This window comes from Saccopteryx leptura, chromosome 3 (assembly GCF_036850995.1).
Source record: "Saccopteryx leptura isolate mSacLep1 chromosome 3, mSacLep1_pri_phased_curated, whole genome shotgun sequence".
Classification (NCBI taxonomy): Eukaryota; Metazoa; Chordata; class Mammalia; order Chiroptera; family Emballonuridae; genus Saccopteryx; species Saccopteryx leptura.
Genome location: NC_089505.1, coordinates 97757460 through 97785392, shown reverse-complemented (window position 1 = coordinate 97785392; position 27933 = coordinate 97757460). Strand labels below are relative to the sequence as shown.

The following is a 27933-nucleotide window of genomic DNA, read 5'->3' as shown; positions in this document are numbered from 1 at the left end:
CATTAGACGTCAGCCTGACGTGTGGAAGTCCCGGGTTTGATTCCCGGTCAGGGCACACAGAAGAAGCGCCCATCTGCTTCTCCACCCTTCCCTATCTCCTTCCTCTCTATCTCTATCTTCCCCTCCTGCAGCCAAAGTTCCACTGGAGCAAAATTGGCCCTGGGCACTGAGGATGGCCTGTGGCCTCTGTCTCAAGCACTAGAATGGCTCTGGTTGCAAGGGAACAACACCCCAGATGGGCAGAGCATCGCCCCCTGGTGGGCATGCTGGGCAGATCCTGGTCAGGCGCGTGCGGAAGTCTGTCTCTGCCTCCCCACTTCTCACTTCAGAAAAACATCAAATAAATAAATAAATAATAATTTTTAAAAAGAGGAAGCGAGATCAGGTCTCCGTGGGGTACAAAATACCATTGGGAAGGGAGCAGCACCTGGTGGGGGGAGCTCTCATAAAGCAGTGGTTTTCAACCTTTTTACACTTGGGGACTGATAAAAAGAGAATTATTTCGGGGACCGCTAAGGCACAAATCAATCACCCTGACCGTAAGCGGATTCAACTAAGATTATTGGATCTATAATCTTCATACAACATCAGAGTGGTTAACTCTTCCACAGACTGGCATGAAAGTTTTGGCTTACTGGTAGTTGAAAATCACTGCCATAAAGGATGGAGAGACTAGCCCGGGAGGCGTGAGATGGGAGTATGGGGAGGGGGCTCCCGGTAGAAGGAGCTGCATGAGCAAAAGACAGGACAAGGGGAAGCTGAGGGTATGTTAAAGGTTGGAGGAGACCTGTTCCAGGTAAACCCCGAGCTGAGACTGAGAAGGATGAGGCTGCTGAGATGAGTTTAGGTGGCCACCTGAGAGGGTTAGCCTCTGGGTGTCTCTGAGCTGTGGCAGACGCCTAAGCAACGGTTTGGCACCATCAGGTCTGAGGTAGAGGTGTACTGACCTCTTAGAGCTGCTTGTGGTAGCTTTCCCTTAGACCTGTGATGGGGCTGAGGCAGGTCTCAGGTGAGATGAGGTCTGCCCCTGGGTCCATTTAGAAGGGGTGGGTAGCTCATCCTAGCTGGCCTGGAGAGAAGTGAAATCCCTGGGTTCAAAGTCTAGCGACAGACGGAGCTTGGGAATGAACCCAAGTAGAGCTTTTTAATCGCTGGGCTAGTGGACTGTCCTTTCACGCTGCCTCCAGCGTGGGCCACCAGGCTGGGCAGAACAAGTCCGTGCCATGGCCCCTGGGCCCGTGGGCCGCAGGAGACCTAAGAGCCCCTGTCCCTAGTCTTATTTTCTCAACCCCTTCCTTTCTGGAGACGGTGGAGACGAGGTCGGTTCCTAGTCCCGAATCTGTCCTGGACCAGTGAGGGCCCAAGAGGTGGTCCCCGGCCACCGCCGCCGATCCAGCTAGCATTTGAGATGTGACAGGGACCAAACGGGCCGTGACCATTCTAATGAGTCCTGTTGATTGGCCGCGGCTGCATAGCCGTCTTTATAGGATTGAATCGTTTCCTTCGAGGAGGCGGAGCCGTGCTACTCTCCCGCCAATAGGGTTCAGAGGCCCCGCCTACAACTGAAGTACTTCCGGTGATGCTCCTGGAGTTTTATCTTCCTGAATGAAGCTGCCGGCGCCGGCGCCCGGCCCGGCGTACCCAGATTACTTCCGGGTGAAACTCCACAACTCCGAGCCGTGATTGGGCAACCTTAGACGGTGAATTCCGGTGTCAGGTGCTAGGTTCTTTGGCAGAAGTAGAAAGATGGATCCTAGCGCCGCGGCTCGTGCTTGGTCGCTCGCATGGCTGCTGCTGCTGCTGCCCTCCCTTGATCTGGTCGGCGCCAGCGGTCCCCGCACCTTAGTGCTTCTGGACAACCTCAACCTGCGGGAGACGCATTCGCTTTTCTTCCGGAGTCTGAAGGGTGAGACAGGGACCCAAAGGGGGCTGCGGGTGAGAGGGGTTGGAAAGGTCCCGGAGTCCGAGGGCATCGGTCACCCTCTCTCTCACTCGTTTTACACGAGCGGGCCGCCCAGGTCTGGCCTGCCCCGCCCCTTCGGGGTGAGAGAAGGGCGGTCGTGATCTCTGCAGCGGTGGGGTTTTTGCGTCCTGTCTGCCTCAGTTTCCTGTTCCCTCCTTGTCCAGATCGGGGCTTTGAACTCACATTCAAGACCGCAGATGACCCTAGCCTGTCTCTGATTAAGTACGGAGAGTTCCTCTATGACAATCTCATCATCTTCTCCCCCTCTGTAGAAGGTAAGTGCTGCGCGTCACCCCCAGCCAGAACCGGGATTCCGGGGCTCAGAACTGATCTGTCGCTTTCTTCTGAATCTTGGGCATGCTCTGGGCCATGAGTATGGGTCACCAGCCCTGGCCACAGCAGCTGCCAGTGAAGAGGAACATGCTAACTTCTGATGTGGGTCCGGCAGGGCACATCCCTTTTCTAAAAGACACAGCTGAAGATTGTAGAGTCAAGTGTTGCCCCAGAACATGGAGACTGGGACCCTGCTAGTCCCAGAAGTGAATTTTCTCAAAAGTAGCAGATGGGAGAGACGAAGAACCCTCTAGTTGGGTTGGCCTGTGTGGAACAGGAAATGGCATGCTGTTAAACGGTGTGCTGTAACGAGGCCTGTAGCAGTTGAACTTAAGAATTCAGGTGCATTCATAGTTCTGATGCTGGAAAACGAACCTTGGTGATTTTCTAGCCCAGCCCCCTATTTGAGGCTGGCTGGGTATGTCTAGGGAGGGCTGGGGAATTGTTGAACAGAATGAATATCTTGACTAGCTTATTCAATTTGTACGTTAGCATTACTGTGACAGCGTATCTTGTGAGGCAGTTCACTCTACCACTGGACAACTCTGCTTAGAAGTTCTTACATTAAAATGTCTCCTATTCCCTACTTTATTTGGGGTGGCAGAGAGGAGGAAAGGGTTTCTTATACTCCTCAAGGCCTTAGACAATAAGTCTAATGCTTACTTTGCTTATAGGCATAGCCTTGACATAATCATAGCCTATTAAGCCATTTCTTCTCCAGACTGCCATTTCCCCAGTTCCTTGGGCTGTTTCCCTTTGCCATGCTTTTTGCTGAGCATCCTATTCATTCTCTTCTTCAGTGGCTTCAGTTTATCTCCTCAGAGGACTCAGGTTGTCCCTGTCCGGGGTGAAATGGGACTGCCATCTCTCTTCCTTCAGTAAATGAAGCTTAGGAAGTCTTCTGCTTCTTTGGCAGCTGTTTTCTTTTCTGCAGTTCATGTAAGATTGGGTTCAGCCAATCCCGGAAGTATTTTTCTCTAGGTTTCCATCACTTATCAGGTTACCCCTAACTGCCCCCTAAAATGTGTCTTTGGAATTGGCTTTTTGGAGGCAAGTGTAGTTGGGTGGAAGTAACCCCAGGTAGTACGAGTTAACATCTTCAAGTTATTGGGCAGGTGGAAGGAGTCTTCAGCAGGTTCATTAGTGTTTGCCGAGTTTCGGCTGTGTTTGGAACTCTGGACAGTAACAGAGCTTGCCTTGAGGAGTTCTTTCAGTCTTTCTTTGAGGAGATAAACATAAGGGCTTGAAATGAGTTGCCAAACCCTGTGTGCGGTGTTCGCAGTGGAGTGGAGGAACCATCCAAATTATGCTCAGAAGGTAGACTGGGAGTTGCTGGGAAGGGAGAAAATGGTGGGCGAGACAGGGAGAAGGCTGAGAAGATCGGTGGGAGAAACCTCAGAGAGCCTGAGACTTTCACAAATGTTAGTCGACTTTCTGATTTTTACCATATTCCATGTCATCTGTGCTAGTAATTAGTATTTTTCTTTAAATTGACTTGCATTTTATTTTTATTTGCTTATTTATTTATATTTTAAAATTTTTAATGAGAGGAAGGGAGGCAGAGAGACAGACTCCCGCATGCGCCTCTACCTGGACCCACCGGCAAGCCCACTAGGGAGCGATGCTCTGCCCACCTGAACCCGTTGCTCTGCAACTGAGCCCTTTTTTAGCACCTGAGGTGGAGGCCACAGAGACATTAGCGCCTGAGGCCAGCTCACTCTATTTGAGCCATGGCTGCCGGAGAGGGGAGAGAGAGAGAGAGAGAAGGGGGAGGGTTGGAGAAGCAGATGGGTGCTTCTCCAGTGTGCCCTGACTGGGAATTGAGCCCAGGACATCCACACACCAGGGTGACACTCTGCCACTTAGCAACCGAACAGGGCCTATTTACTTATTTTTAAAAATTTATTTATTAATTTTACAGAGAGAGAAAAACATTGATCTGTTTTTGTATGTGTCCTGACTGGGGATCAAACCAGCAACCTTTTGAGTATCAGGATGATGCCCTAACCAACCGTGCTGTCCAGCCAGGGAAAACTGACTTGCTTTTTAAAAACTAAAACATTTAAAGGAAACCAGTAACGAACCCAGTACCACACAGAAAATGGAAAGATAGTGTCACCCCTTGCTTTCAGTAGAAGGTAGCTGTATATAGAATGAGTACGGTGTTCTAGCCAGGTTCTGTTTCCTGCTGATGGCTATGCGCCCCGGGCTTCCTCTTATGAGAGGAGATTAGCAAGCAGGAGGGAAGTGTTAGAGGCCAGCATCAAACTAAGACATTCTCTCTGATGGACGAACTCTCTTTCTCAGATTCAGAGTTATTTCAAGCCCTGCCCCACATCACGCTGTCACCTTTTCTGGCCCTGGCGTAGTGGGCCCTGCGCTTTGGAAAATGCTGTAGGAGTGGGGGCAGGGTAGGGGCTTGGTCCCTGCTCCAAGGGCCCTCCTGTGGTACTGTGACCACCGTTAGCCCTCTCAGGTGTGCAAACACCAGCCTGGCTTCCTTCGCTGTGAATCAGCGGGTTTGTTGCCCTCTATGGGCTCCAGAAGCTCCCAAGTCACATTCAGTAAAGTAATGGCCACAGAAGAAGGAGCCACAGCACATCTTCTGTGCCCCCCAAAATCTGAGTCCCTCTTTATAGATAAGGAAATGGACCTAGAAAGGAAAGCCTAGATTTAAGCCCAGTGTTTCTGCCTTAGCAGTGCTCTGGACGTTTTGGATTGAATAATTCTTGTGATGATGCCTTGTGTATTCTAGGATGTTTAGCAGCTGCCTGGGCCTCTGCCCACTAGATGGCAGTAGCTATGTTCCTTGTGGTGATCAGAAACATCTTTACAAATTGCCCGGAAGGGGACTGCGTACATACCGAGAAGCCGTTTTTGAGTTGTCTGAGATTTGGTCTGGCTTCTGTAGGAAAGTGGTAGATGGCTTTATAAGTGCAGTATGAGAGGTTGGGTCTCCAGATACAAGATCTGTGTCAGAAGGAAAGGTAAGGTGCTTCCCCTGCCCCCTCTGTGAAAATGACCTCAGAAAACAAGGCCATTCTCATATTCAGATCTATACAGCTAGTTTTGGATGCTTATGGCAATCACCTGACCAAACTGACCTAGAAAGGGTATGATCTCACAATTACATATGTTGGAAATTGATGAGCCTTCTTGGTGATCCCTTTTTTTTTTTTTTAGTGGTTCTTGTACAGCTACTATGAATATAAATCTGTAGTATTACTAGGAAAAAACCTTACTCATGTTGGGCAAATAGGTACTAGTCTCAGTGAGGCATCGTTTTTAGATTCAAAAGTGCTCTCAGACAACTTAGAAGGAAGTGAAGTCAATGGGCTGTTGAAAACTGTGTTAGGGGACCCTAAAAATGGCTCTAAAGGTGCAGGTGACGAGTCTGAATGAAGCTGTTTCATGATATGAGTGGGAAAATGCAGCATTTCTAAACAAATATTTTATATATGACTTGGTATGTGTGTAAATAACTTGACAACTATAATTGGTGGGTGTTTGACTTTAAAAGTTTACGGATTTGAGCCCTTAGTTTTGGATCATCACATTGGGCAAATGGGAGAACTGCCCTTATCAGGGTATAATATGGTAAGTGTCTCTCGTTTGGGGCCTCCAGAGGGCGATATTGTTACTGATTGTGGCGGGTGGGCTGTCCACCTTCCAGCTCCCAAGTGGCAGAGGAGCAGTGAGAGGAACCTTCTGGATCACTGGGTCTGGTGTTTCTTTCAGATTTTGGAGGCAACATCAACGTGGAGACCATCAGCACCTTTATCGACGGCGGAGGCAGTGTCCTGGTGGCTGCCAGCTCAGACATTGGTGAGTCTGACTTCAGAAGATGCGCTGCTCTCCATTTCTCCCCCAGGCCTGGGGAGCTCTACAGGTGGGAGCTGCCGGATTGGCACTCGCTGGGTGGTCCTTTGTGGGAACAACAGAGCCATTCAGTCCCTTCTCTCCTGTGACCAGAGCCAGTGTGATGTGGATCTTTTCAAAGGCTGGGAACCCTGTTTTATTTTTTCCCCTTTGTGTTGTTTTTGTTTTGGTGGTTTTTCTCCTTAAAAAGAGGAGACCAGTAGGGGGAGGCTAATTAGGTGAAGCTTTCCAAAGCGTTGGACAGATTTTTATTTGTTTTGTTTTCTATTTTGGAAAATTTTAAGATACTTAGAATTAGGAAGGGAATGAACCCTGTGTACTATTGACCAGCTTCAAACATGAGCAACACCTGGTCAACCTTGTTTCATTCTTCAGTCCTGACAGCTCTTAAAAACCACACGGGTGGGGTTCCTGGTGAAGTGATGATGAGGAAGGGAGAAACCTGGTAAGCCGGGCTCAGCCAGGTCGTTTGCTGAGGTGTTACCTTGCTTCAAAGGGGCTTTTTGTGCAGAACCAAGATCGCAGTGTATTTGTGGAGGCGAGAGGCCATGTGATTTTTCGTTTTACTAATCAGATGGAGACCTCACATCTTTCACCATGCCGCTGTCCAGGGGTCCCGCTGGGGCTGAGCCTGGCTGGTAATGCTGCAGGGCTCTGGGGACGACTGCGAGAGCAAGTCACGAGGATGCCAGGACAAGGGACATAGCCTGGCCCAGGCCCCACCCATAAGGGTTCAGCCAAGCATCTCTTGGGTCTGTGTAGGTGACCCTCTTCGAGAGCTGGGCAGTGAATGTGGGATCGAGTTTGATGAGGAGAAAACAGCCGTCATTGACCACCACAACTACGACATCTCAGACCTTGGCCAGGTAATCAGGCCTGTCACCTTCCAGGTTCAGGCCCTTCTAGCAAAGCTCAGCCTAGAAACTGAGGGCGTCAGGAGGGACCCCTGGCATGGGGCACCTTTGTCCTGACCCCTGTCCTTCCCTGCTGCTGCAGCACACGCTCATTGTGGCCGACACTGGGAACCTGCTGAAGGCGCCGACCATTGTTGGGAAATCATCTCTCAATCCTGTCCTCTTTCGAGGTGTTGGGTGAGTGAGCAAGGAGAGGCCAAACAGAAACCTGGGGGGAGGGGGATCACTCTATTTTGTCAAGAAGCCAACCAAACTGTATGTGGGGGTATTCCTCCAGAGGATGTGGATGAGATTAATTCATGACATTAAGTCAAACTCCATAGTTACAGCAAGAGGAGAGCTAAGTGCTTAGCTATTAAGAAAATAGGATTCGTTCCTGTGAAGAAATGGCCCTTAGGGGCCTCAGGACCTTTGGGCTCTGTTCTTGGGGTCAGAGTAAAGTGGTCCTCTTTTCCTTCTACAGCATGGTGGCTGACCCTGACAATCCTTTGGTATTGGACATCCTGACAGGCTCTTCTACCTCTTACTCCTTCTTCCCAGATAAGCCTATCACCCAGGTGAGGGTCTTTGCAGCCTTGAGACCCCAGGTGCTGGGCCTGGTAGCAAAGTGCTTTTGTCCTGCAGGTGAGAGCGCAGCAGGAAAGCGCACTTTGCTGAGGCCGAGGCAGTGCAGTGGTGGGGTGGGAAGTGGGCGGCAGCAGCAGTGTCTCAGTTCCGCCTTTAGCGGGCCAAGGCTGGTCAGGTCTAGCCTGCATCCCCTGGCCCTAGAGGCCCAGTGGCATATCCTTTGTCCTGGCTCTCCGGGATGACAGGTTCATGTTGTTCCTAGTATCCTCACGCAGTGGGGAAGAACACCCTCCTGATTGCTGGGCTCCAGGCCAGGAACAACGCCCGGGTCATTTTCAGTGGCTCCCTCGACTTCTTCAGCGATGCCTTCTTCAACTCAGCAGTGCAGAAGGCCACACCTGGCTCCCAGAGGTAGGTGCCAGGGGACATGGGGGCAGGAGTCTGGGTGGTGGGTTCTATGCAGAGGAGGACTCAGATGGGGAGGAAGAAGCCTTTTGGCTAAAAAGTGTCAGAGGTTAAGTATCTTTAGATGCTTTAAAATGATTTGAAGACTTGCCTTTGTTGCTATATTGCTGGTGTTAGTACTCTAAACTTTTCTAGTAATGTCTTCCCTAGAGATGTTTTGAAAATTGTGTACTTACTGTATCGGTGACACTCATAGCAACACCTCATGTCTTTCTGTGTCCCTGTTGCTTCTGGTGTTCTAACCTCTCCCGTTTGCCTCTTCTGCAGGTATTCCCAGACAGGCAACTATGAGCTAGCTGTGGCCCTCTCCCGCTGGGTGTTCAAAGAGGAGGGTGTCCTCCGTGTGGGGCCTGTGTCCCACCATCGGGTGGGCGAGACAGCCCCACCCAATGCCTACACTGTCACTGACCTTGTGGTAAGAGCTTGGAGTGGGAGGGCCCTGACAATTCAGCAAGTTCACCCCGCTCAAAAGCATTTGTGGAACACTTCTGTGTTGGAATCCTGTTAAGTTTTTTCTTTGTTTTGGTGGTTCTTTCCTTAAAAAGAGAAGATAAGTAGGGGGAAGTTAATTGGGTGGAGCCCAAAGCACTGGACAGATTTTCATTTGGTTTTGTTCCTGATTTTGGAAAACTTTAAAGATACTTAGAATTAGGAAGAGAATGAACCCTGTTTACTTACTAACCAGTTTCAACCATGAGCAACACCTGGTCAACCTTGTTTCATTCTTTTCAGTATTGACAGTTTTGTTTTTATCATTATTCAGTGAGAGAAGGGGAGGCAGAGAGACTCCGGCGTCCGCTCTGACAAGGATCCACCTGGCATGCCCACTAGGGGGCGATGCTCCACTGCTCGGCAACCTAGCTCTTAGCACCTAAGGTGGAGACCATGGAGCCGAGCTCAGTGCCCAGGGTTAACTTGCTCCAATCAAGCTAAAAGAGGGGAAGAGAGAGAGACAGAGACAGAGAGAAGTGAGAGGGGAAGGGTGGAGAAGCAGATGGTCGCTTCTCCTGTGTGCCTTGACCTGGAATCAAACCTGGGACATCCATGATGCTGTACCACTGAGCCAACTGGCCAGGGCCCTGACAGCTTTTTAAAACCACATTCGGTGGGTTCTTGGTGAGATGATGATGATGGAAGGAGAAATCTTGTAAGCTGGTGCCTAAATAAGTATGAATACTACCTATACCCAGAAGAAACTCAGGTTAGGTGCAGAGAAACCAATACCCTGATGGGAGACCTTTCAAAAGGTGTGGTTTTGCTGTGGGAGTGCAGAAGTGGGCGGGACTTCACTGACTCACTGCTGGGTGAGGACTGCAAGAGAACGGAGTCGGGTTTGAGGATGAACCTGACCGGCAAGAGAGCAGGGGTGCCCGAGAGGGCCTGGCATGTTCCAGGGCTGGATGGAGCGTGGTTCAGGTGCAGACTTCCACAGGCCTGTGAAAAGGTCTGGATGCAAGGCAAAGGGGTAGTCTGCCCGGGGGAGTGGGGGGGGCTTGCTCAGGCTCTCACAACTCCTGGAAGTTCCTGCCAGATTCGTGAGGGGGTTGGCACAACTCTGAGGGTGCCTGCATCCCTCCAGTCACTGGCCCCGTGGCTGACTGGCCTTTTTTTTTTTTTTTTTTGTATTTTTCTGAAGCTGGAAACGGGGAGAGACAGTCAGACAGACTCCCACATGCGCCCGACCGGGATCCACCCGGCACGCCCACCAGGGGGCGACGCTCTGCCCCTCCGGGGCGTCGCTCTGTTGCGACCAGAGCCACTCTAGCGCCTGGGGCAGAGGCCAAGGAGCCATCCCCAGCGCCCGGGCCATCTTTGCTCCAATGGAGCCTCGGCTGCAGGAGGAGAAGAGAGAGACAGAGAGGAAGGAGAGGGGGAGGGGTGGAGAAGCAGATGGGTGCTTCTCCTGTGTGCCCTGGCTGGGAATCAAACCCGGGACCTCCACACACCAGGCCGACACTCTACCACTGAGCCAACCGGCCAGGGCTCTGACTGGCCTTTTATCTCAGGAGTACAGCATCGTGATTGAGCAGCTCTCTAACGGCAAATGGGTCCCCTTTGATGGTGATGACATTCAGCTGGAGTTTGTCCGCATCGACCCTTTTGTGAGGACCTTCCTGAAGAAGAAAGGTAAAAGCAGTTCTTGCAGGAGAGGTTGCAGGGAGTCCATCCCCGCCTCAGGCTTGCTCTGGGGGGCTTCCAGGGAAAAACTCAGGGGTTCTGTGTTGATCTTCCCCAGGTGGAAAGTACAGTGTCCAGTTCAAGTTGCCCGACGTGTACGGTGTGTTCCAATTTAAAGTGGATTACAACCGGCTAGGCTACACACACTTATACTCTTCCACACAGGTAAGCACAGGCCACGCAGTTCCTCTTCAGCTAGTGTGTACCCTGCTGGGTTTGAGTGGCCGCCTGTCACTTCTGTCCTGTCACAGGTGTCAGTGAGGCCACTGCAGCACACGCAGTACGAGCGCTTCATCCCCTCAGCCTATCCCTACTATGCCAGCGCCTTCTCCATGATGGTGGGGCTCTTCATCTTCAGCGTCGTCTTCTTACACATGAAGGAGAAGGAGAAGTCTGACTGAGGGACAGGGCCTTGGCACTTACAGCCTGGGACAGAAGGTTTTTAATAGGATTGGAGTTTTTTCCTCCCTTTATGGTGCCGTGGGAGTGGCAACACCTTACCTCAGTGGGGGATGCGGCACTGAGTACCAAGGGGCGGGGCTTAGGGAATGATTTTTATGTTACGTGGTATTTTTCATATGTGCAGTCACTGTCATTTCTAAAATAAAGAGAAACGTTGTCCTCAAACTTCACCTGGCCCCTGTTGTGCTTTGCTCAGGGAGGGATGTTCAGTAATCATTGCATACAAAATAGCGGCCTCTTTTAATTTTGCCCAAGACTGGACTTAAATACATTTCATGTATTTTAAGCATGAAATGATAGTGCTTCCAAACTTCTCAAGAGATAAAATAAAGTTAGTGATATACTGTGGCTGGTGGGGAGTCACTGAAATGAGAAATCTAAGGGAACAACCCTTGCCTTTATAACCGACTTAGAGAACTGCTGGGTTGAAAAGAACCTTAAATATACATTCACTTGCTTTAGCCCAGTGGTCCCCAACCCCCAGGCCGCGTACTGGTACTGTCTGCAGAGAAAGAATAAATAACTTACATTATTTCCGTTTTATTTATATTTAAGTCTGACTGATGTTTTATTTTTTTTAAATGACCAGATTCCCTCTGTTACATCTGTCTAAGACTCACTCTTGACGCTTGTCTCGGTCACATGATACATTTATCCGTCCCACCCTAAAGGCCGGTCCGTGAAAATATTTTCTGACATTAAAATGGTCCGTGGCCCAAAAAAGGATGGGGACCACTGCTTTAGTCAATAGCTGAGTTCCCAAAAAGCATGTGCAAAATTATATGCAAAATCCCTTCCCACTGTCAAGCTCCTACAAAATTTGTCTTTATGGTATAATAATCAGTCTTAAAGCCAAATAGTTCAAAGCACATCCATATTCTGCAGTTTAAATGTGCATTTAATTTCTCACAATCCTGTAAGAAATGCTAGTCAGAAGGAAGCTGGCAAGTTTAAAACACTATGCTGTTAACGTCCATCTTCCTGGTCATTTCAGCTCTGCTAGACTCAGTGCAGGAGCTGGGGGAGCCCTGGCGCTCCCTCACACAGCCCGCTGCGGGCCCACTGGGAGGGCACACGTGCTCTGCTTTTCAGGCCTGTGTGTTTTTCGTTCTGATACCTGAATACAGTGACCTGTGCAAATGTTCGTCTTGGCTCAGATAACACCACTAACCGCACTGCCTTGGCATGGATCGTCTCTAAACGATGCAGGCCCACCCTCCTCAGCCCAGCCTCTAAGCCCAACTCAGCCACTTGTTCTTCAGAGGTCTATGAAGACAGAACACGAGCATAAAGCGGGGCTTTGAGGTCAACCCTGAATGCCTGCATGGATCTCACCTGGTGCAGAGAACATAACCATTTAGATTTGTAGGCAAAGATCTCGTCATAATTTTAGCATCTATACACACAGGGGCCTAGTGATCAGGGTTTTGTTTTTAGAGTTAGGCCCTGTGAATTCATCTAGACCAGTTGTTGTCAAACTATGGCCTGCAGGCCAGGCCAGACCAGCCTCCTGCCTGCTGTTTTATGGCCTGCAAGCAAAAAATGGTTTAAAAAAAATGAAGACTAAGTGACACGTGAAATTCAGATTTCCGTGTCTGTGAATAAAGCCTTCTTGGCACGCAGCCACACCTGTCTGCACACATACAGTATGTAAGACTGCTTTTGCATTACGAGAGTTGACTAGCTCCAACAACCTGGGTATTTACTGTCTGGCCCTCTATAGGGAAAATCTGTCAGCTCCTATCTAGATTAGTTTCTTCATTTTATAGATGAGAGAACTTCAGATCATGCAGATTATATGATACATTCAAAATCACAGAGTTAAAGAGTTAACAGCTACAGACTGTGAGCTTGACCTGACTTGTTCCTCCCATTTCCCAAACCAAAAGCCTTCTCTTCCGCTGACCAGCTCTCTCAGCGCCATCTTTTCTCCTGACTCTGCCCCTCACACCTCGGAAGCCCCTCCTTCGGCATTCACACACTATCACAACACAGATACTGCCAAGTTCTTTTAGTGATTCACACGCCACACCAGCCATCACAGCGCTGCTCTCCAGGAGTTGAGCAGGAGGGCTGCCTGGCACAGCACCTCGTACTCCAGGTTGGCCAGAAATAACATCTTCATTTTTGTCTCCACGCAGCTCTTCTCTGTAAGCCTGTCGGCCAACAGAGTGGCCGCTGATTGCTGGAGGAGCCAGCCAATCATCTTGTCCAGCTGCAGGTTCTTCAGGGCTAGAGTGTGTTCGCCCCAGAGGCGTAAGTGGAGCACATTAGCAGCCACTCGGGCAGACGGTCTCTGCAAGAGGAGGGGGAGCTGAGGCTCACAACACCTGTGACAACGTGTCCAGCCCACAGCCCTCTTTGGTAAGGAATCCTCACCTCAGGCTCTTCCCTGCTCAGGTCCCAACCAAATTCTCCACCCTTCTCTCTCTTGACCCACACTGGCCGCTCTCTGCCCAGGCTCCAGGCTTTTCCACGCACACAGACTTGCCAGAGGCAATGTGCTCCCAGCTGGAATAGCCTCCCCTTCATGGAGGGTCCACAAACCGCCTCCTGTGACAAGCACTGTCCGGAGTGAGGAGTTGTATCTCATAGTACCTGGTGGCTGCAAGCATTACTGTGACTGTGCTAGCACACCGTGCATGGTGAGAGGTAAGTGGAAGAACAAGAATTTGAACCCCCCTTTTCTCTTCTTTCCACTAAGCATGCCACCTGAATCAGACATGCCACTCCAAGTGTGGCTTCACATGTGTTGGCCTTTAGATTCCTTTATAATAATTTCACCATGTCCAGATTTGCTCTCATAGATGTCTTCGCCTATTACACTTCATTACATCTCAGCTGTTTCCATAAACTACATCTCCATTAGACATTTCTTTAAAATGCATATTTTCCCCTCTTAGTAACTTAAGCAACTAAAGCCAAGAACAACTGAATCTCTGGAATTCTGGTTAATTTGGTGACTAGCTCCCCTCCTCCAATTCATACGAAAATCTATTTTCTCCTGTATAATTCATACGAAGGCCTTTTTCTTTGTAAGACAGAGGAGCCATCTGTCACTCTAGTGCAGGGGTTGGGAACCTTTTTGGCTGAGAGAGCCATGAACGCCACATATTTTAAAAGAGCCATACAATGACCCGTGTATGTTATGCATTATCCAATAAAAATTTGGTGTTGTCCCGGAGGACAGCTGTGATTGGCTCCAGCCACCCGCAACCATGAACATGAGCGGTAGGAAATGAATGGATTGTAATACATGAGAATGTTTTATATTTTTAATGTTATTATTTTTTTATTAAAGATTTGTCTGCGAGCCAGATGCAGCCATCAAAAGAGCTACATCTGGCTCGCGAGCCATAGGTTCCCGACCCCTGCTCTAGTGTCTGCCCAAACCAGATCTTTACTCTGAGGTTTCTACCTGCAAAATCCCTGCAAAACCTGGGACAGCCTCACCTTGCTGGCGTCACGCTGGAGCAGGGACCTCACCAGCTGTCTTGCATCCAGAGGCACTGATTCAGGCAGCGCAGGCAGCTGAGCCTCCTGGTAACTCTGGCTTTCAAGGTGGCTGTAAAAAGGGTTGGAGAGCCCGAAGATTTCGTAGGCGATGGCTCCCACTGCCCAGGCATCAGCCTTGCTGTAGTCGATCACCACCCTGGGGCCAGGGCAGGCTGTGGACACCTGCTCAAAAAACAGTTGGTAAGCAGTCTTGTTGCTGGTATTTCTAAGCCAGTTATGCTCCTGCATGGCACCCAATTCATGGGCTAATCTGAACTCTGTCCCAAGGAACCCGGAATCTGACTGAGCTGTAGCTCAGACCCAGAGGATCTGCTTAGGCTGTCTACTTTGTGCCGACAGAACATGTGTCTCCCAGCTGCATCAAGGAGAGCAAGATTAAAGCAAAATGGCAGCGAAGGGACTTATGCCAAATTATGGGTCATAAAGATGGAGGAGTTGAGGAGTAATGAGGTACCAAGTCTCATTTAACAGCAGAAACACCGAAGTCTCCGTTGATGGCGCATGACACGCTCAGCAGGACTCACCTCGGGAGCCATGAGGCAGCCGTTTCCACCCCGGTCCACGTACCAGCTGGTGAAAGGCAGCTGCAGGCCGACGCACTCATCAGCCAGGCAGCAACCAAAATCTGAGATCACCAGCCAGGGGCAGCCATCTGGGGAAGGGACAGAAGAATAAGCGACTGCTTCTCCACCTTTTCTCTGAGGCCCTCCTATGTTCCTACGAAAGCCACCATCAAGACATGAGTGAGAGGGGCTAACAGACTCAGGGTTGGTCCAGGAGAGCAGGGAGAGCTCCCCAGAGAGCTGAATGGGAGGTCTAGCTACAGGAATACAGAAATGCCTTTAGGAAATAAAGACTCTCCAGTGATAGGGAACTCACTATTTCCAGAGGCAACTGGGCTCACATTTGGACAGCTTTCAGTTTAGGGGGGGAAAAATTGTTTTAAATTAAGTGAGAACAGGAGAGGCAGAGAGACAGACTCCCGCATGCGCCCCTGGAATGGGATCCACCCGGAAAGCCTCCTATGGGGCATTGCTCTGTTGCTCGGCAACTGAGCTATAGCCATCCTCAGTGCCCTCACGCTCACTCCAATCAATCCCTCACTCCAATCAATTGAGCCATGGCTGCGTGGGGAGGAGGGAGTTGGGGGAGGGAGAAGGGTGGAGAAGTAGATGGTCACTTCTCCTGTGCACCCTGACCAGGAATCAAACCCAGGACATCCACACGCTGGGTGGATGCTCTACCACTAAGCCAACCAGCCAGGGGAAAATTCTTTCTTACATTGAGCTAAAGTCTCTCTCTTTTATGTACTTTTTCCAAGAAAACATCCACCACTGCCTGACTAGTGGTGGCGCGGGGACAGAAGCAGTGGACAGAACATTGACCTGGAACAGAGGTTGCTGGTTTAAAAGCTTGGGCTTGCCCGGTCAAGGCACATACAAGACCCCCAACCCTGCTTCTCTCTCTTTCTCCTCTGAAATCAATAAATAAAATCTTAAAAAAAAAATCCACCATTGAGGTTGTTCTATAAGTGAGCAACAGAAAGGAGCTTAAAAATGCTAACTGTCACTCCACAAATCCCAAAGAGAATGAAAGCCCCACTTTGAAGCAGAGATTGCCTGTCATGTACAGAGTTAAATGTTAGACACAACAATTTATAACAGGACATTAAAAACAAAAGGGACCTCTGTTCCCAGACCTCAAGTCTAGAGCCCCCTGGAGAGCTCTGAGAGCAGCCGGGTACCTACCTGCATCCAACTCCACAAGGATGTTGTCAGATTTTAGGTCTCTGTGTGCGACACCCTGTTGAACCAGATGATCTACTCCTTCCAAGAGCTGCAAGATCATCATGGTGGCGAGCCGGGGACTTGGGGTGTTCTCGCGAAGGTACTGGCGCAAGGTACAGGGGTAGCTGGGGAGAGGGCAACAGGGCCTCTGACTATCACGCAGTGACAGTCCTAGCATCTTATTTACTATTAGGATGATGGCTTTTTTGCCTCTTCCTGGAGCCTTTTGATTTCTTTTTGCCCCATGTTTCCTTTCTATTCCCACATGCTATCCTGAAATTAGGAAGAGCCAGAGCCTCACATGTTGAAAGTAATGGTACAGATGCTTATTTCCTTAAAACACCACTGCAGCCCTGGCCAGTTGGCTCAGTGGTAGAGCGTCGGCCTGGCGTGCAGAAGTCCCGGGTTCGATTCCCGGCCAGGGCACACAGGAGAAGCGCCCATTTGCTTCTCCACCCCTCCCCCTCTCCTTCCTCTCTGTTTCTCTCTTCCCCTCCCGCAGCCGAGGCTCTACTGGAGCAAAGATTGCCCAGGCGCTGGGGATGGCTCCTTGGCCTCTGCCCCAGGCCAGGTGCTAGAGTGGCTCTGGTTGCGGCAGAGCGACGCCCCCTGGTGGGCGTGCCGGGTGGATCCCGGTCGGGTGCATGCGGGAGTCTGTCTGACTGTCTCTCCCGGTTTCTAGCTTCAGAAAAAACAACAACAAAAAAAACACCACTGCAGCAGTGTCAGGGGCGCAGAGGAGGAGGAAGGAGATCTGTGTATATTAAAAGCAAACACAGACAAGGCAGCCAGAGGAGGGACCACAGTCAAATGCACTGAAAGCACTAGGTGAAAAGTTTGTTCTAAATATTACAGAATAGATTCTGTTTTTATGGAAAACTGTCATAAACAGAAACTGCTCTTGGCCCTGGCCGGTTGGCTCAGCGGTAGAGCGTCGGCCTGGCGTGTGGGGGACCCGGTTCAATTCCCGGCCAGGGCACATAGGAGAAGCGCCCATTTGCTTCTCCACCCCCCCCCCTTCCTCTCTGTCTCTCTCTTCCCCTCCCACAGCCAAGGCTCCATTGGAGCAAAGATGGCCCGGGCGCTGGGGATGGCTCCTTGGCCTCTGCCCCAGGCGAGAGAGTGGCTCTGGTCACAACAGAGCGACGCCCTGGAGGGGCAGTGGGCGTGCCGGGTGGATCCCGGTCGGGCGCATGCGGGAGTCTGTCTGACTGTCTCTCCCCGTTTCCAGCTTCAGAAAAATACAAAAAAAAAAAAAAAAAAAAAAGAAACTGCTCTTAGCATGGCCTTATCTCCCAAAGGGTGAGGACCCTCTTCTCTGTGACCCTGGGCTCCAGGTGCAAGGCGACAGGGACCAGCTCCCATTCACCCCATGTCCTGCCATATGCCTGCCACTTACTTCTTCATAACAAGGAAAAGTGTCCTCCCATGGCCTAGGCCTTCAGGGTGAAGACGTGGAGGCAGCACATCTGGGTAGTCGACCAGGGCCCCTGGCAGCAGTGGGACAGATGAAGTAAAGGCGCGGAAGACCCGGATGATGTTGGGGTGAGGGGCTAGTTGCTTGGGACCTCCCTTGGACTTTCTGTTTCAGCCAAAAGAAACAAACATGAGGTCAGTAATAGATGAAACAGTTGGAAACACAATCTAAGGCTACAGTAAATACTGCCATTTATTTATTAGCTATTTACAGTAGATCTGCTGTGTTCCAGGTGCAGAGCCTGGTGTTAAGAGGAAAAATCCTTTAAGATGATTCATCACATTTGATGACTCCACCAGTTCATCCATCCATCCCATGTGGCAGAGGCAGTGGTTAAGAGCCCCTGGAAATCAGACTGCCTGGGTTTGGATTCCAGGTCTGTCACTGTGTGTCCTTGGCCAAGTTACTTAACTTCTCTGGGCTCAGTCACAAGTGCAAAAGGTGTAAAAGGTAGTAGTAACACACCTCATAGGGTTGGTAATACTTGTAAAGAAAAGACCTAGAATACCTGTGATTCCGAGTTCTTGCAATAACACTTCATGTGGAACATGAGCTCAATAAACCTTTGCTGAATGAATACATGAATGAATGAATGAATGAATGAATACAGTTGGTGGTAGAACTGTCACCTGCCTGACCCGCCAACCCTCCTCCTCAAGAAACCCCACACCCACAGCCGTACTAAGGCATGGGGGCCATGTTTTTTATTTCATGACTGCCTTCTGCATACCAGCTCAGCCCCTCAACCAAAGATGACTGAACTAGGGATTAGACTAAGGGCAATAAACCTGCAGTCACCTCTGAGATCCAATGGCAGGAAAAGGGGAGGGGCTAGTTCCCTTCTCTGAGGGGTACGAACAAGGAAACATGGTGGTAACCTGGCACTCAGCAATGGAGGTGGTGTAAGGATGACATGAGGTTTGGTTTGGGCCACTGGAAACCAAAGGTGTGCAAGCCAGAGGGATACAGGAAGAAGCACCATAGGGTAAGAAATATGACACCAGGTGGCAGAGAGAAGAGAATGGAGTAGAAGCCCAGAGGCATCAAGACAACTTTGGGGAGCATGATGCCTGCCCTGTCCTCAGAGCTGCCTCAGTTCCCAAGCTAATACTGCTCCTCTTGAGTCCACCCCAGTGGGCTCAATGCAATCAAATGAGTCAAAGCATTGTTCCCCTGAGCCACTGGGGCTAGTGGAATAATCCGATCACAGCTCAAGGCTGTCAGTGCCACATGGGAAAGCTCTGGCTGTCACGAGAGCCCTGAGGAAAACTGTGGGTGTGTCTGAAGTGAGACCTGGAATGGCACAGGAGGCGTACTGAGGGCGACCCAGTATAGCTAACTGCATGCAGAAACCGAACAGTCACGAAGGAGCCTGGTGCCGTGCGGGAGGGCAGCAGGAATTCAGTACGATGAACAGTAGCTTGTAAGTAGGACACGATCAGAGATCAGGTGGGAAAAGGAGTGAGAGGAGCAGATGCAAAGGACTGAACCTGAGGTTCCTAGATGAACAAAGGCCTGGTAGAAATATACCGAGTGCTCTTCGGGAAGCGTTTCTCCTGAGACTGCATTAGATGTCACCAGTACTTTAGGTAACAGACCTTTGGCCATATTCATCTAATCATTCAACAGACACCCCCTCAGCTGTGGAGAAACGCAGTAAACAAAACTAAAAAGCCTTGTCCTCAGACAGCATGTAGCACAGCTGGAGACAGTGAATAAGTAGACACAGACATCTGTGATTTAGAGAGACGGTGCTAAGTGCTATAAAAAGAAACGAAGGCAGGGTACAGGACTGAAGAGTGGCAGAGACTACGTCAGACGACAGGTCTGGGCAGGGCTGTCTGTGGCAGACATCACAGTGCTCGCAGCTACGGGACAGCACCCTGTGAGCAGGCTGAAGCTGACACCACGATAATTTTAGCCCACAAAGGCAGCTGACAGTCAGCAGTCCACTGTTCCCTACAAAGGAATCAGGAGAAGAGGATGACAGTACCGAGCCCGCAGACCTGCACGGACCCTCAGTCATCCTGGAGCCTTCCAAGCCATGGAGGGGTTTCCACGTGTATTTCCTTAAGTCCCTATTTCTGACCTTCCTGCTTCTGACAGAACTAGATCTATAAATCAGCCCCCTGGTAAAATTACCAAAAATGCAGCAGGCCCACCTCTTCCTGGTGCTCTACAAATATTACAGTGAGCACAGTGCCTCTGCTGTCACAGCTCAAACACGTGGACACAGGACTTGGAGCCATCGTCGGCTGGGCTGCCGTCCACCCACTCTTCCCTGAGGACGACGCCTCTTTTCCTACTGCTTTGCTGAGCTAATGCCTGCTCATCCTTCAAAAGGCAGCAAGAGCCTTTCTGAATGCGCCCACCACACACACACCATCTCTGGGCTCCCTCAGCACCTAAGCATATACCATTCTGGAAGTTACCATACTGACCCTGCTCCTGAGATGTCTGGCTCCTGTTGTTGTTTTTTTTAAATTAATTAATTAATTAATTTTTAAGATTTTATTTATTCATTATAGAGAGGGGAGAGAGAGAGAAGGGGGAGGAGCAAGAAGCATCAACTCCCATATGTGCCTTGACCAGGCAAGCCCAGGGTTTTGAACTGGCAACCTCAGCGTTTCCAGGTTGACGCTTTATCCACTGCGCCACCACAGGTCAGGCCTCCTGTTTGTTTTTTAATCTCTTGGCACCATCAGGTGCACTGCAGCTATTAGAGGAATGGATGTTCCCTCTGCTGGGGCAGAGTTCAGTTTGCACAAATAGGTGGGACTCCACCTGGGCATTATTTCGGAAGATCAGAAATGAGATCAATTTCCCACTTTCTGGAATGGGCATTTTGGGATGGCTCTCTCTCTCCCTGCTCCAGTTGGAGTCAGCTGATCTACAATCTTTCCCAAATTAATTATCCACCAACTGAAAATCACTACTCAGTAAGCATTTACTGTGTACTGCATGTTGTGTCAGACATTGTGCTGAGTGCTGAGGACACAAGTGATAGTTTTGCTCTCAAAGAACTCACAGCCAGTCTGCTGGGCAGATGGGCACTTACCTGTAAGTGACTTCTCCATACTCGCCGGCTAAGGCCACTCGACTAGCTGGGACTAGCTCCTGGCTCATTTTGCTGAAGATGGCTTCGCTGGAGGAGCCAGCCTGAAAAACATCCACAATGAACCCAGGGTTACATAGACCCAAGCAGAATGGCAAGTGCAAGTCCTCCTTGTAGTCTGGACCAGAACTGGCTCTGACCATCAAGATGAGATAACCTCTCTAAATTGGCAACCAAGATTAGTTTCCCCTGGGAGAAAGGGCAGAGGTGTCATCCACATCAAGTCAAAGATGCTTCCCACACCTCAAACTCTTGGCAGCTCAGATGCCAGGGCAGGATGGGGTATCAAGATGGTCAGGGCATGGGGCCCTTCTTCCTGCCACAGGTGCCTCTGGTTACCACCAAACTCATCCTTGTAGGGTCCCCTCAGCCGACAAACCAGAGCCTGACCCTGGATAAAGTTGTGCTGAATCATGGAACAGCCTTCCCATCCCCAAGTAGGAAACAAACAAAAAAACTAAAGAGGAGGAAAATCACCTTACTTTCCTCATTTCACTAGGAACAGCTCTCAGTACTCCTGAAACTTAAGTAACAAGAAGATCCTATGTGAATCAAGTCGTTTAGCTTCTATGAATGCAATAGCTCTCAAGCCCCAACCAGTGGAAGCTATGATGCTTCAACTGGATGTTTTACAGAAAGGATGTGGCTACTTGTAGCTATTAATCCAGCTTGGAAGTGCAATGGTCTAATAACCTTCCTTCCCAAAATCAAAACAAGAAATTGCACTCTTGCTCTGGCTGGTTGGCTCAGTGGTAGAGCATTGGCCAGCATGTGGATGTCCCAGGTTCAATTCCCGGTCAGGACACACAGAAGAAGCGACCATTTGCTTCTCCACCCCTCCCTCTCCCTTCTCTCTATCGCTCTCTTCCCCTCCCGCAGCCAAGGTTCCACTGGAACGAGTTGGCCCACACACTGAGGATGGCTCCATGGCCTCTGTCTCAGGTACAAAAATGGCTCTGGTTGCAATGGAGCAATAGCCCCAGATGGGCAGAGCATCGCCCCCTGGTGAGCATGCCGGGTGGATCCGGGTCGGGCACATAAGGGGGACTGTCTTTCTGCCTCCTTGCTTCTCACTTCACAAAAATACAAACAAAACAAGAAACTGCACTCTTTGGTGTCCAGTATGAGCTGCATGGCTGTTTTCTTGTTTGTTTGTTTTTTTCTTTCATTTTTCTGAAGCTGGAAACAGGGAGAGACAGTCAGACAGACTCCCGCATGCGCCCGACCGGGATCCACCCGGCACGCCCACCAGGGGGCGATGCTCTGCCCATCTTGGGCGTCGCCATGTTGTGACCAGAGCCACTCTAGCACCTGAGGCAGAGGCCACAGAGCCATCCCCAGCGCCCGGGCCATCTTTGCTCCAGTGGAGCCTTGGCTGCGGGAGGGGAAGAGAGAGACAGAGAGGAAAGTGCGGCGGAGGGGTGGAGAAGCAAATGGGCGCTTCTCCTGTGTGCCCTGGCCGGGAATCGAACCCGGGTCCTCCGCACGCTAGGCCGACGCTCTACCGCTGAGCCAACCGGCCAGGGCCCTGCATGGCTGTTTTCTATGTTAACCTAGAACAGATATTCTGGGCAGACCATCAGGTCTTAATGAATTTTCTAAATCTACCTATGTAATGGCAAAGTAAAGAAATTACTCCAAAAAGAGAACTCTTTATTTTTGTGGGGGAATATACTCAATTTCCCAAAGCCCTGAGTCCTCCCAGAGTTGACAGCAAGGAGAGATGACAAGCAAGCCTCTGGTCTGGAGGTGAGTTAGAGTTAAGGAGTATGGCTCCTCTTCCTCAGTGAGACCGGCCAAGGGAACGAGAGAGGATGGTGGTAACTGCAGTCCTGAAATGAACTGATCAGCTAGGACTGCCAGGTGAAAAACAAATGTTTTTGACACTTGCTACTTGAAGTGTGGTTCACAGACTGGTGGCATGGGCATTGCCTAGGAGCTTTTGAAATGCAGAATCTCAGGCCCTACCCCAGACCTGAGATCAGAATCTGCTAACTGCCAGGTGACTTATAGACATACTACATTTTGAGACACGCTGCTTTATACCTGAGAGAGTGTGAGGAAGCCTAACTATATAGGCACCTGGGCTGTGCAGTATGCGTCTTTTCCTATCTACTTCCTGGGAAAAGCATCTCCAGGTCCCCTAAGACTGGCACTTGGAAGATGAAAGGCCTATCCTTACCGAGATGTTCCACATCATCTTGATGGCTAAGGGAAAGGCAGGGGCCCGGGGAGCTCGCTCCTCCTCTTCTCCTGGTGGGATGGTATCTGGGCCTCTCCCTGGAAGAGGTCTGATGTTCTTGGCCAGCTCCAGCTTCCAGGGCAACACAGGCATAGTGGCTTCATACACAGCAGCACTGCAGCCCTTGCCAATGGACTGCCCTATCAGATACTCCTCCAGCTGGAAGCCCTGCCAGCGCCTAGTGTCCAGTGGGTCAGGGAGCAGCTTGTTTTTCTGTGTAAAAATTGCCTGTGATGAAAAAAAGTATGCACTGTGAGACAAGGAGGCTCAAGTAATGGGAAATGGGAGACTGGAGGTATAGTGGGCAAGGTCTTCAATGACAAGACTGAGAGCTATTAAAAACACAACCCCATTAGGTTTTACTGCTCAACCTGGGCTCAGGCCAGCCTGCCTTTCTTTCTCGTCATTCAGATGAATGTTTCTGTAACTCTGTTGCTTCACTGCATCAGAGACGGCCCAACACTGAATATCGCTAGTTAAGAGGTCAAAACTTCCAAATTCTGCAGCTGACACACACTACTCCTTTGCTGCCTTCAAGCGCCCAGCACAATGCTGATTATGAGAAGTTCTCTGCAAAGACCTTGGCAGACAGCTACAAATGGGCAGTGTGTGGTCACCCTCCCATTTGTGAATGACTTCAGGTCACTTTTGCAGACAAGGGGGTGAAATCAGGAGGATCCCTGGAGCTGAGTCATTAAATCCTGTCTCTACCTCTTAGGAATCTGGTGGGTCTACTCTGTTTCCAGAAAGGAAACAAGAATATAAGAATTCTAATGGAAATAGAGGGAAATGCAGGTGCTGGTGGGGATACACCAGAAGAGAGCCCATTTTCCCCAAATCAGAGTCCTTCCCCACTTCAGGCAGGTAACATCATTTGTCTAGTAGCCCAGGCTCCACCTCCAATTCTGTCTGATCTGTTGATCCTTTCTATGGTTAGTCACCCACCTCTAGACTTTACTACTCTCCATCATCCCTTCACCTGCTTCTGAGCCAGATCAGACTTCACTGCTTTCACATGTCACTCACTCTTCTATTCAACAATCTAGCCAATGGGTTATTCAGTACCTTGTCCTAATACATTTTTTTAAAGCAAGTGAGAGAGACAGAGACAGGAATGGAGATAAGATTGACTCGTAGCTGCGGCACTTTAGTTATTTATTGATTGCTTCTCATATGTGCCTTGACCAGGGGGGGTCCAGCCGAGCCAGTGACCCCTTGCTCAAGCCAGTGACCTTAGGCTCAATCAAGAGACCTTGGGCTCAAGCCAGAGACCATGGGATTATGTCGATGATCCCACGTTCAAGCCAGCCACCCTGCGTTCAAGCCAGCCACCCTGCGCTCAAGCCAGATGAGCCCGCACTCAAGCCAGAGACCTAGGGGTTCAAACCTGGGACCTCACTGTGCCACCACCAATCAGGTTTGCCCTAGAACTTCTGGTCTGTGCACTGCCCCTACTTACCTTTCATATGCCACTCTCTGAACCACTGCTCACACTATTCCCTCTGCCCCCTATTTCTGCCTGACCTGTGGTGGCGCAGTAACACTGAGGTTGCCGGTTCGAAACCTTGGGCTTGCCTGGTCAAGGCACATATGGGAGTTGATACTTCCTACTCATCCCCCTTCTCTCTCCTCTCTAAAATGAACTGTGTTACCTCTCTGTATTTGAACCACCACTCCCCTCCCTGTGCCCTGGCATCTACTGATCTATTCTCTATCTCTAGTTTGTTATTTAAAGAATGTTATAAAAATGGAATCACACAGTATAACCTTTTGGGACTTTTTTCACTCAGCATAATGCCCCTGAGGTCCATTTAGGTTGTTAGCTGCATCAGTGGTTAATTCCTTATTATTGCTTAGTAATTCATTATGTGGATATACCAGGGTTTAACAATACACTTACCCAAGGACATTTGGGTTGTATATAATATTTTGCTATTATGAATGATACTGCTAAGATTCATGTACAGGGTTAAAAATTATTTTTAAGAACTGTGGTAAAAAATAAACAACATAAAACAGACCATTTTAACCATTTTTAAGTGTACAATTAAGTACACTCACATTGTTGTGTGACCACCACCACCATCTGGCTCTAGAATTGTTTTCATCTTGCAAAACTTAAATTCTATACCCATTAAACAGTAATTCCCTATCTCGTTCCCTTCCAGCCCTAGTAGCCCCCATTCTACTTTCTGTCTATGAATTTCATACGAGTAGAATCCTACAGTATTTTTCATTTTGTGACTGGCTTATTTCACTTAGCATAGTGTCCCCAAGGTTCATCCATGTTGTAGCAAGTATCAGAATCTCCTTCCTTTTTAAGGATATATAATATTTCATTGCATGCATATACCACATTTTGCTTATCCAGTCATCCACTGATGGGCACTTGGATTACTTCCACATTTTACTTTTTGTGAATAATGCCACTATGAACATAGGTATGCAAATACCTATTCAAGTCCCTGCTTTCAATTCTTCTGTGTGTACATCAAGAAGAATTGCTGGATCACACAATAATTCTGTTTTTTTATTTTTTGGGGAGGGAGCTGCTATACTGTTTTCCACAGCAGCTACCTGTGTACAAGTTTTTGTGTCAACATAAGTTTTCATTTGTTTGGGTACATGCCCAAGACTGCAATGGCTAGGTCATATGATAATGCATGTTTAATTTTTAATGAAACTGCTATTTTCCAGAGTGGTTGTACCATTTGATATCCTCACCAGTATTTGGTATTATCACTATTTTTTATTTTAGCTGTTCTAATAAGTATGCAGTGATATCACATTGTTTTCAACCTGCAACTCCCTAAAGGCTAGTGATGTTGAACAACTCTTAATATACACGTTCGACATCTGTATCTCCTCTTGGTGAAATATACACTCATACCTTTTGCCTATTTTATAACTGAATTCCAACCCCCCCAATGGGCATCCATCTAAAAGGAGCAGCCACTGTTCTGCTCTGACACTATATGGAATTTTAGCATTAGCAATGCAAGAATTGGTGATTTTTTGCATAAGAAGTCAAACACCTGAATTTTAAAAAATAATGTCAACTAATTAGAAATTTTAAGACATGGGAGGGTGAAGTGTGAGAGAAGGACGTGTACAGGTTAAGTTCAGGAGGCTCAAGCTGCTCAGTTTTTTAAACTGAGAATTCTAAGAATTCTAAGCCTCCAGAATTCTAAGTAGGATTATCAAGTTTCCCACCCTACACTGCTGCCAGTTAAGCCACAGCAAAAGACAAGAGCAGCGGCTGGGGACTGGGCCAGATGTCACCTGTCATCCCAAACTAGCCAGAGCTCAAACATGAGATGCTCTGGTGTTGAGTAACAAGAACTGGGCTGGAAACCAGGAAACAGGGGCGACAGTGCTGGGTCCTTAACCAGCTGTGTCCTTGGGCAAGTCACGGGACCCTCGAGCCCCTCAGCCCTAAGCTGTAAACTGCTGGGTTCCAAACCGCAGAAGTGGAGGGAATTCTGCCAGCAGATGACCCTCACACCTGAACTGCAACAAGGACTCTTCTCTACCTATCCTGAAGATTTGGGACTTGGCAGCCTCCAGAATTGCAAAGCCAATTTCTTACAACCAACCCCCTTTTCTATAAACACATCCTATCGGTTCTATTTCTCTGGAGAACCCTGACGAATACAGATTTTAGAGTAGAAACAGCTATTTAAAGCGCTTTTTTAAAAAGCCTAAGAACCACTATATACCCAGTCACTCCCGATAACTCCACACAGGTTAACTACAAACCTCTGGGTGTGATGTTGTCTCCTGCCGTTCATGGTTTTTAACTTTGGCATCGGCTATGTTACTGTTTGGCTAACCCGTGGAGGCAGCCTGCCCAGCGCTGAAGGGCACAGGCGTGGAGTCAGACTCTGGGCACTACTCTATTAGCTGTGTGACTTCGAGCAAGTCATTTTACCTCTCTGAGCATGCTTCCTTATTCATAAATTGGGGATGACAACTACCTCAGGGGCAGAGTGTTATGGCTTGTCATTAAGTTTTTAAAAATTTACACGAAATCATTAGCAATGGTGCAACATGAGGTATAATTAGCAGCCTGTCTTCCAAAACATGATGCTTGAGTAAGGAAAAACAGTAAAACAAAAGCGAGGTGTTGTCCTCCTACCAGAAGACCAGTAACCCTTAAAACGAGCCTTAACTGGTGATTTCCAATGAATATCCGGGTCAGAGGAGGATAAATCTCGACTTAATTCAGGGTCCATAAATACCTCCCAGCTCCACCGCCACCACAGCCCCGCCCATAAGGCTCAGGGCTCCGTCCACACTCGGGCCCCGCCCTCCGAGCAGGTAAAGGGCCGCTCCGCGCCTGACTCTCGCCCCAGCACCGCCCCGTCCTAGGCTGGCGCTCACCTGGATCTCCTCACAGGCCGAGGTCGCCCGCCGGCCCTCAGCCTGCTTCTCCTCCACCAGGCCCAGCCCCAGCCCAAAGGCCAGAAAGACTGCCCGGCCGCAAGGGCCCGCGCTGCCCCGGGCCCGCACCACGAACTGCCGCTGGAGCCGCGCTGCCAGCCCCGCCACCGACTGGCGGAAGAAGCGGTAGCGGTCGGGGAGCCCGAGCCTGCGCAACTCTGCGCCGGGTCCCGCGGCCTGCCCCGGGCGCTCTCCGCGGCCCCGGGCCACCGCGGGGCCCGGCCGCTCGGCCCGCCCCCAACCGTACGCTGGGCCAGGCTTGGCCGTGAAGCGCAGCAGCAGCGCTCGGCCCAGCTGCAGGCCCCGGCCCAGGGCCTGTCGCACCGCCATGGTAGCACAGCTGGCGTCCGGGACACCGCTCACAACAACAAACTTCGGGGGCGGCACCTTTGCGCAGGCGCGGGCGTCGATGGGCGGGGCTGCCGAGCCGGCCGTTGGGGCGCTGGACGCGCGAGGGCGCTATGCGCGCATCTAGCGGTGGGTAGTTTCTTGCCATTTCGCACTTTGTACCCAGGGTGGCGGCGTGTCTCACGCAGGTCCTGAATGAACCTCGCTGGTTCTTGGAAACTGGTATATACTGAGTATCACCCAC

At 49.8% G+C, this 27933-nt stretch overlaps 2 protein-coding genes across 2 annotated transcripts; one reads left to right on the top strand and one right to left on the bottom strand.

Moving 5' to 3' along the window:
- Nucleotides 1-1698: 1698 nt before the first annotated feature.
- On the top strand, nucleotides 1699-10931 carry DDOST (dolichyl-diphosphooligosaccharide--protein glycosyltransferase non-catalytic subunit). Its single transcript, XM_066375287.1, has 11 exons — nucleotides 1699-1906; nucleotides 2128-2238; nucleotides 6035-6121; nucleotides 6938-7041; nucleotides 7172-7266; nucleotides 7553-7646; nucleotides 7919-8067; nucleotides 8389-8536; nucleotides 10128-10248; nucleotides 10358-10464; nucleotides 10551-10931. The coding sequence occupies exons 1-11, from the start codon at nucleotides 1747-1749 to the stop codon at nucleotides 10698-10700; spliced, it is 1326 nt and encodes a 441-aa protein (XP_066231384.1). The 5' UTR covers nucleotides 1699-1746; the 3' UTR covers nucleotides 10701-10931.
- A 687-nt stretch (nucleotides 10932-11618) lies between these two features.
- Nucleotides 11619-27733, bottom strand: PINK1 (PTEN induced kinase 1). The gene is made up of 8 exons (XM_066375286.1): nucleotides 27282-27733; nucleotides 22839-23126; nucleotides 20600-20700; nucleotides 17464-17646; nucleotides 16026-16189; nucleotides 14802-14929; nucleotides 14215-14439; nucleotides 11619-13057 (listed from the first exon to the last, which is right to left on the bottom strand). The coding sequence occupies exons 1-8, from the start codon at nucleotides 27669-27671 to the stop codon at nucleotides 12800-12802; spliced, it is 1737 nt and encodes a 578-aa protein (XP_066231383.1). The 5' UTR covers nucleotides 27672-27733; the 3' UTR covers nucleotides 11619-12799.
- Nucleotides 27734-27933: the final 200 nt, after the last annotated feature.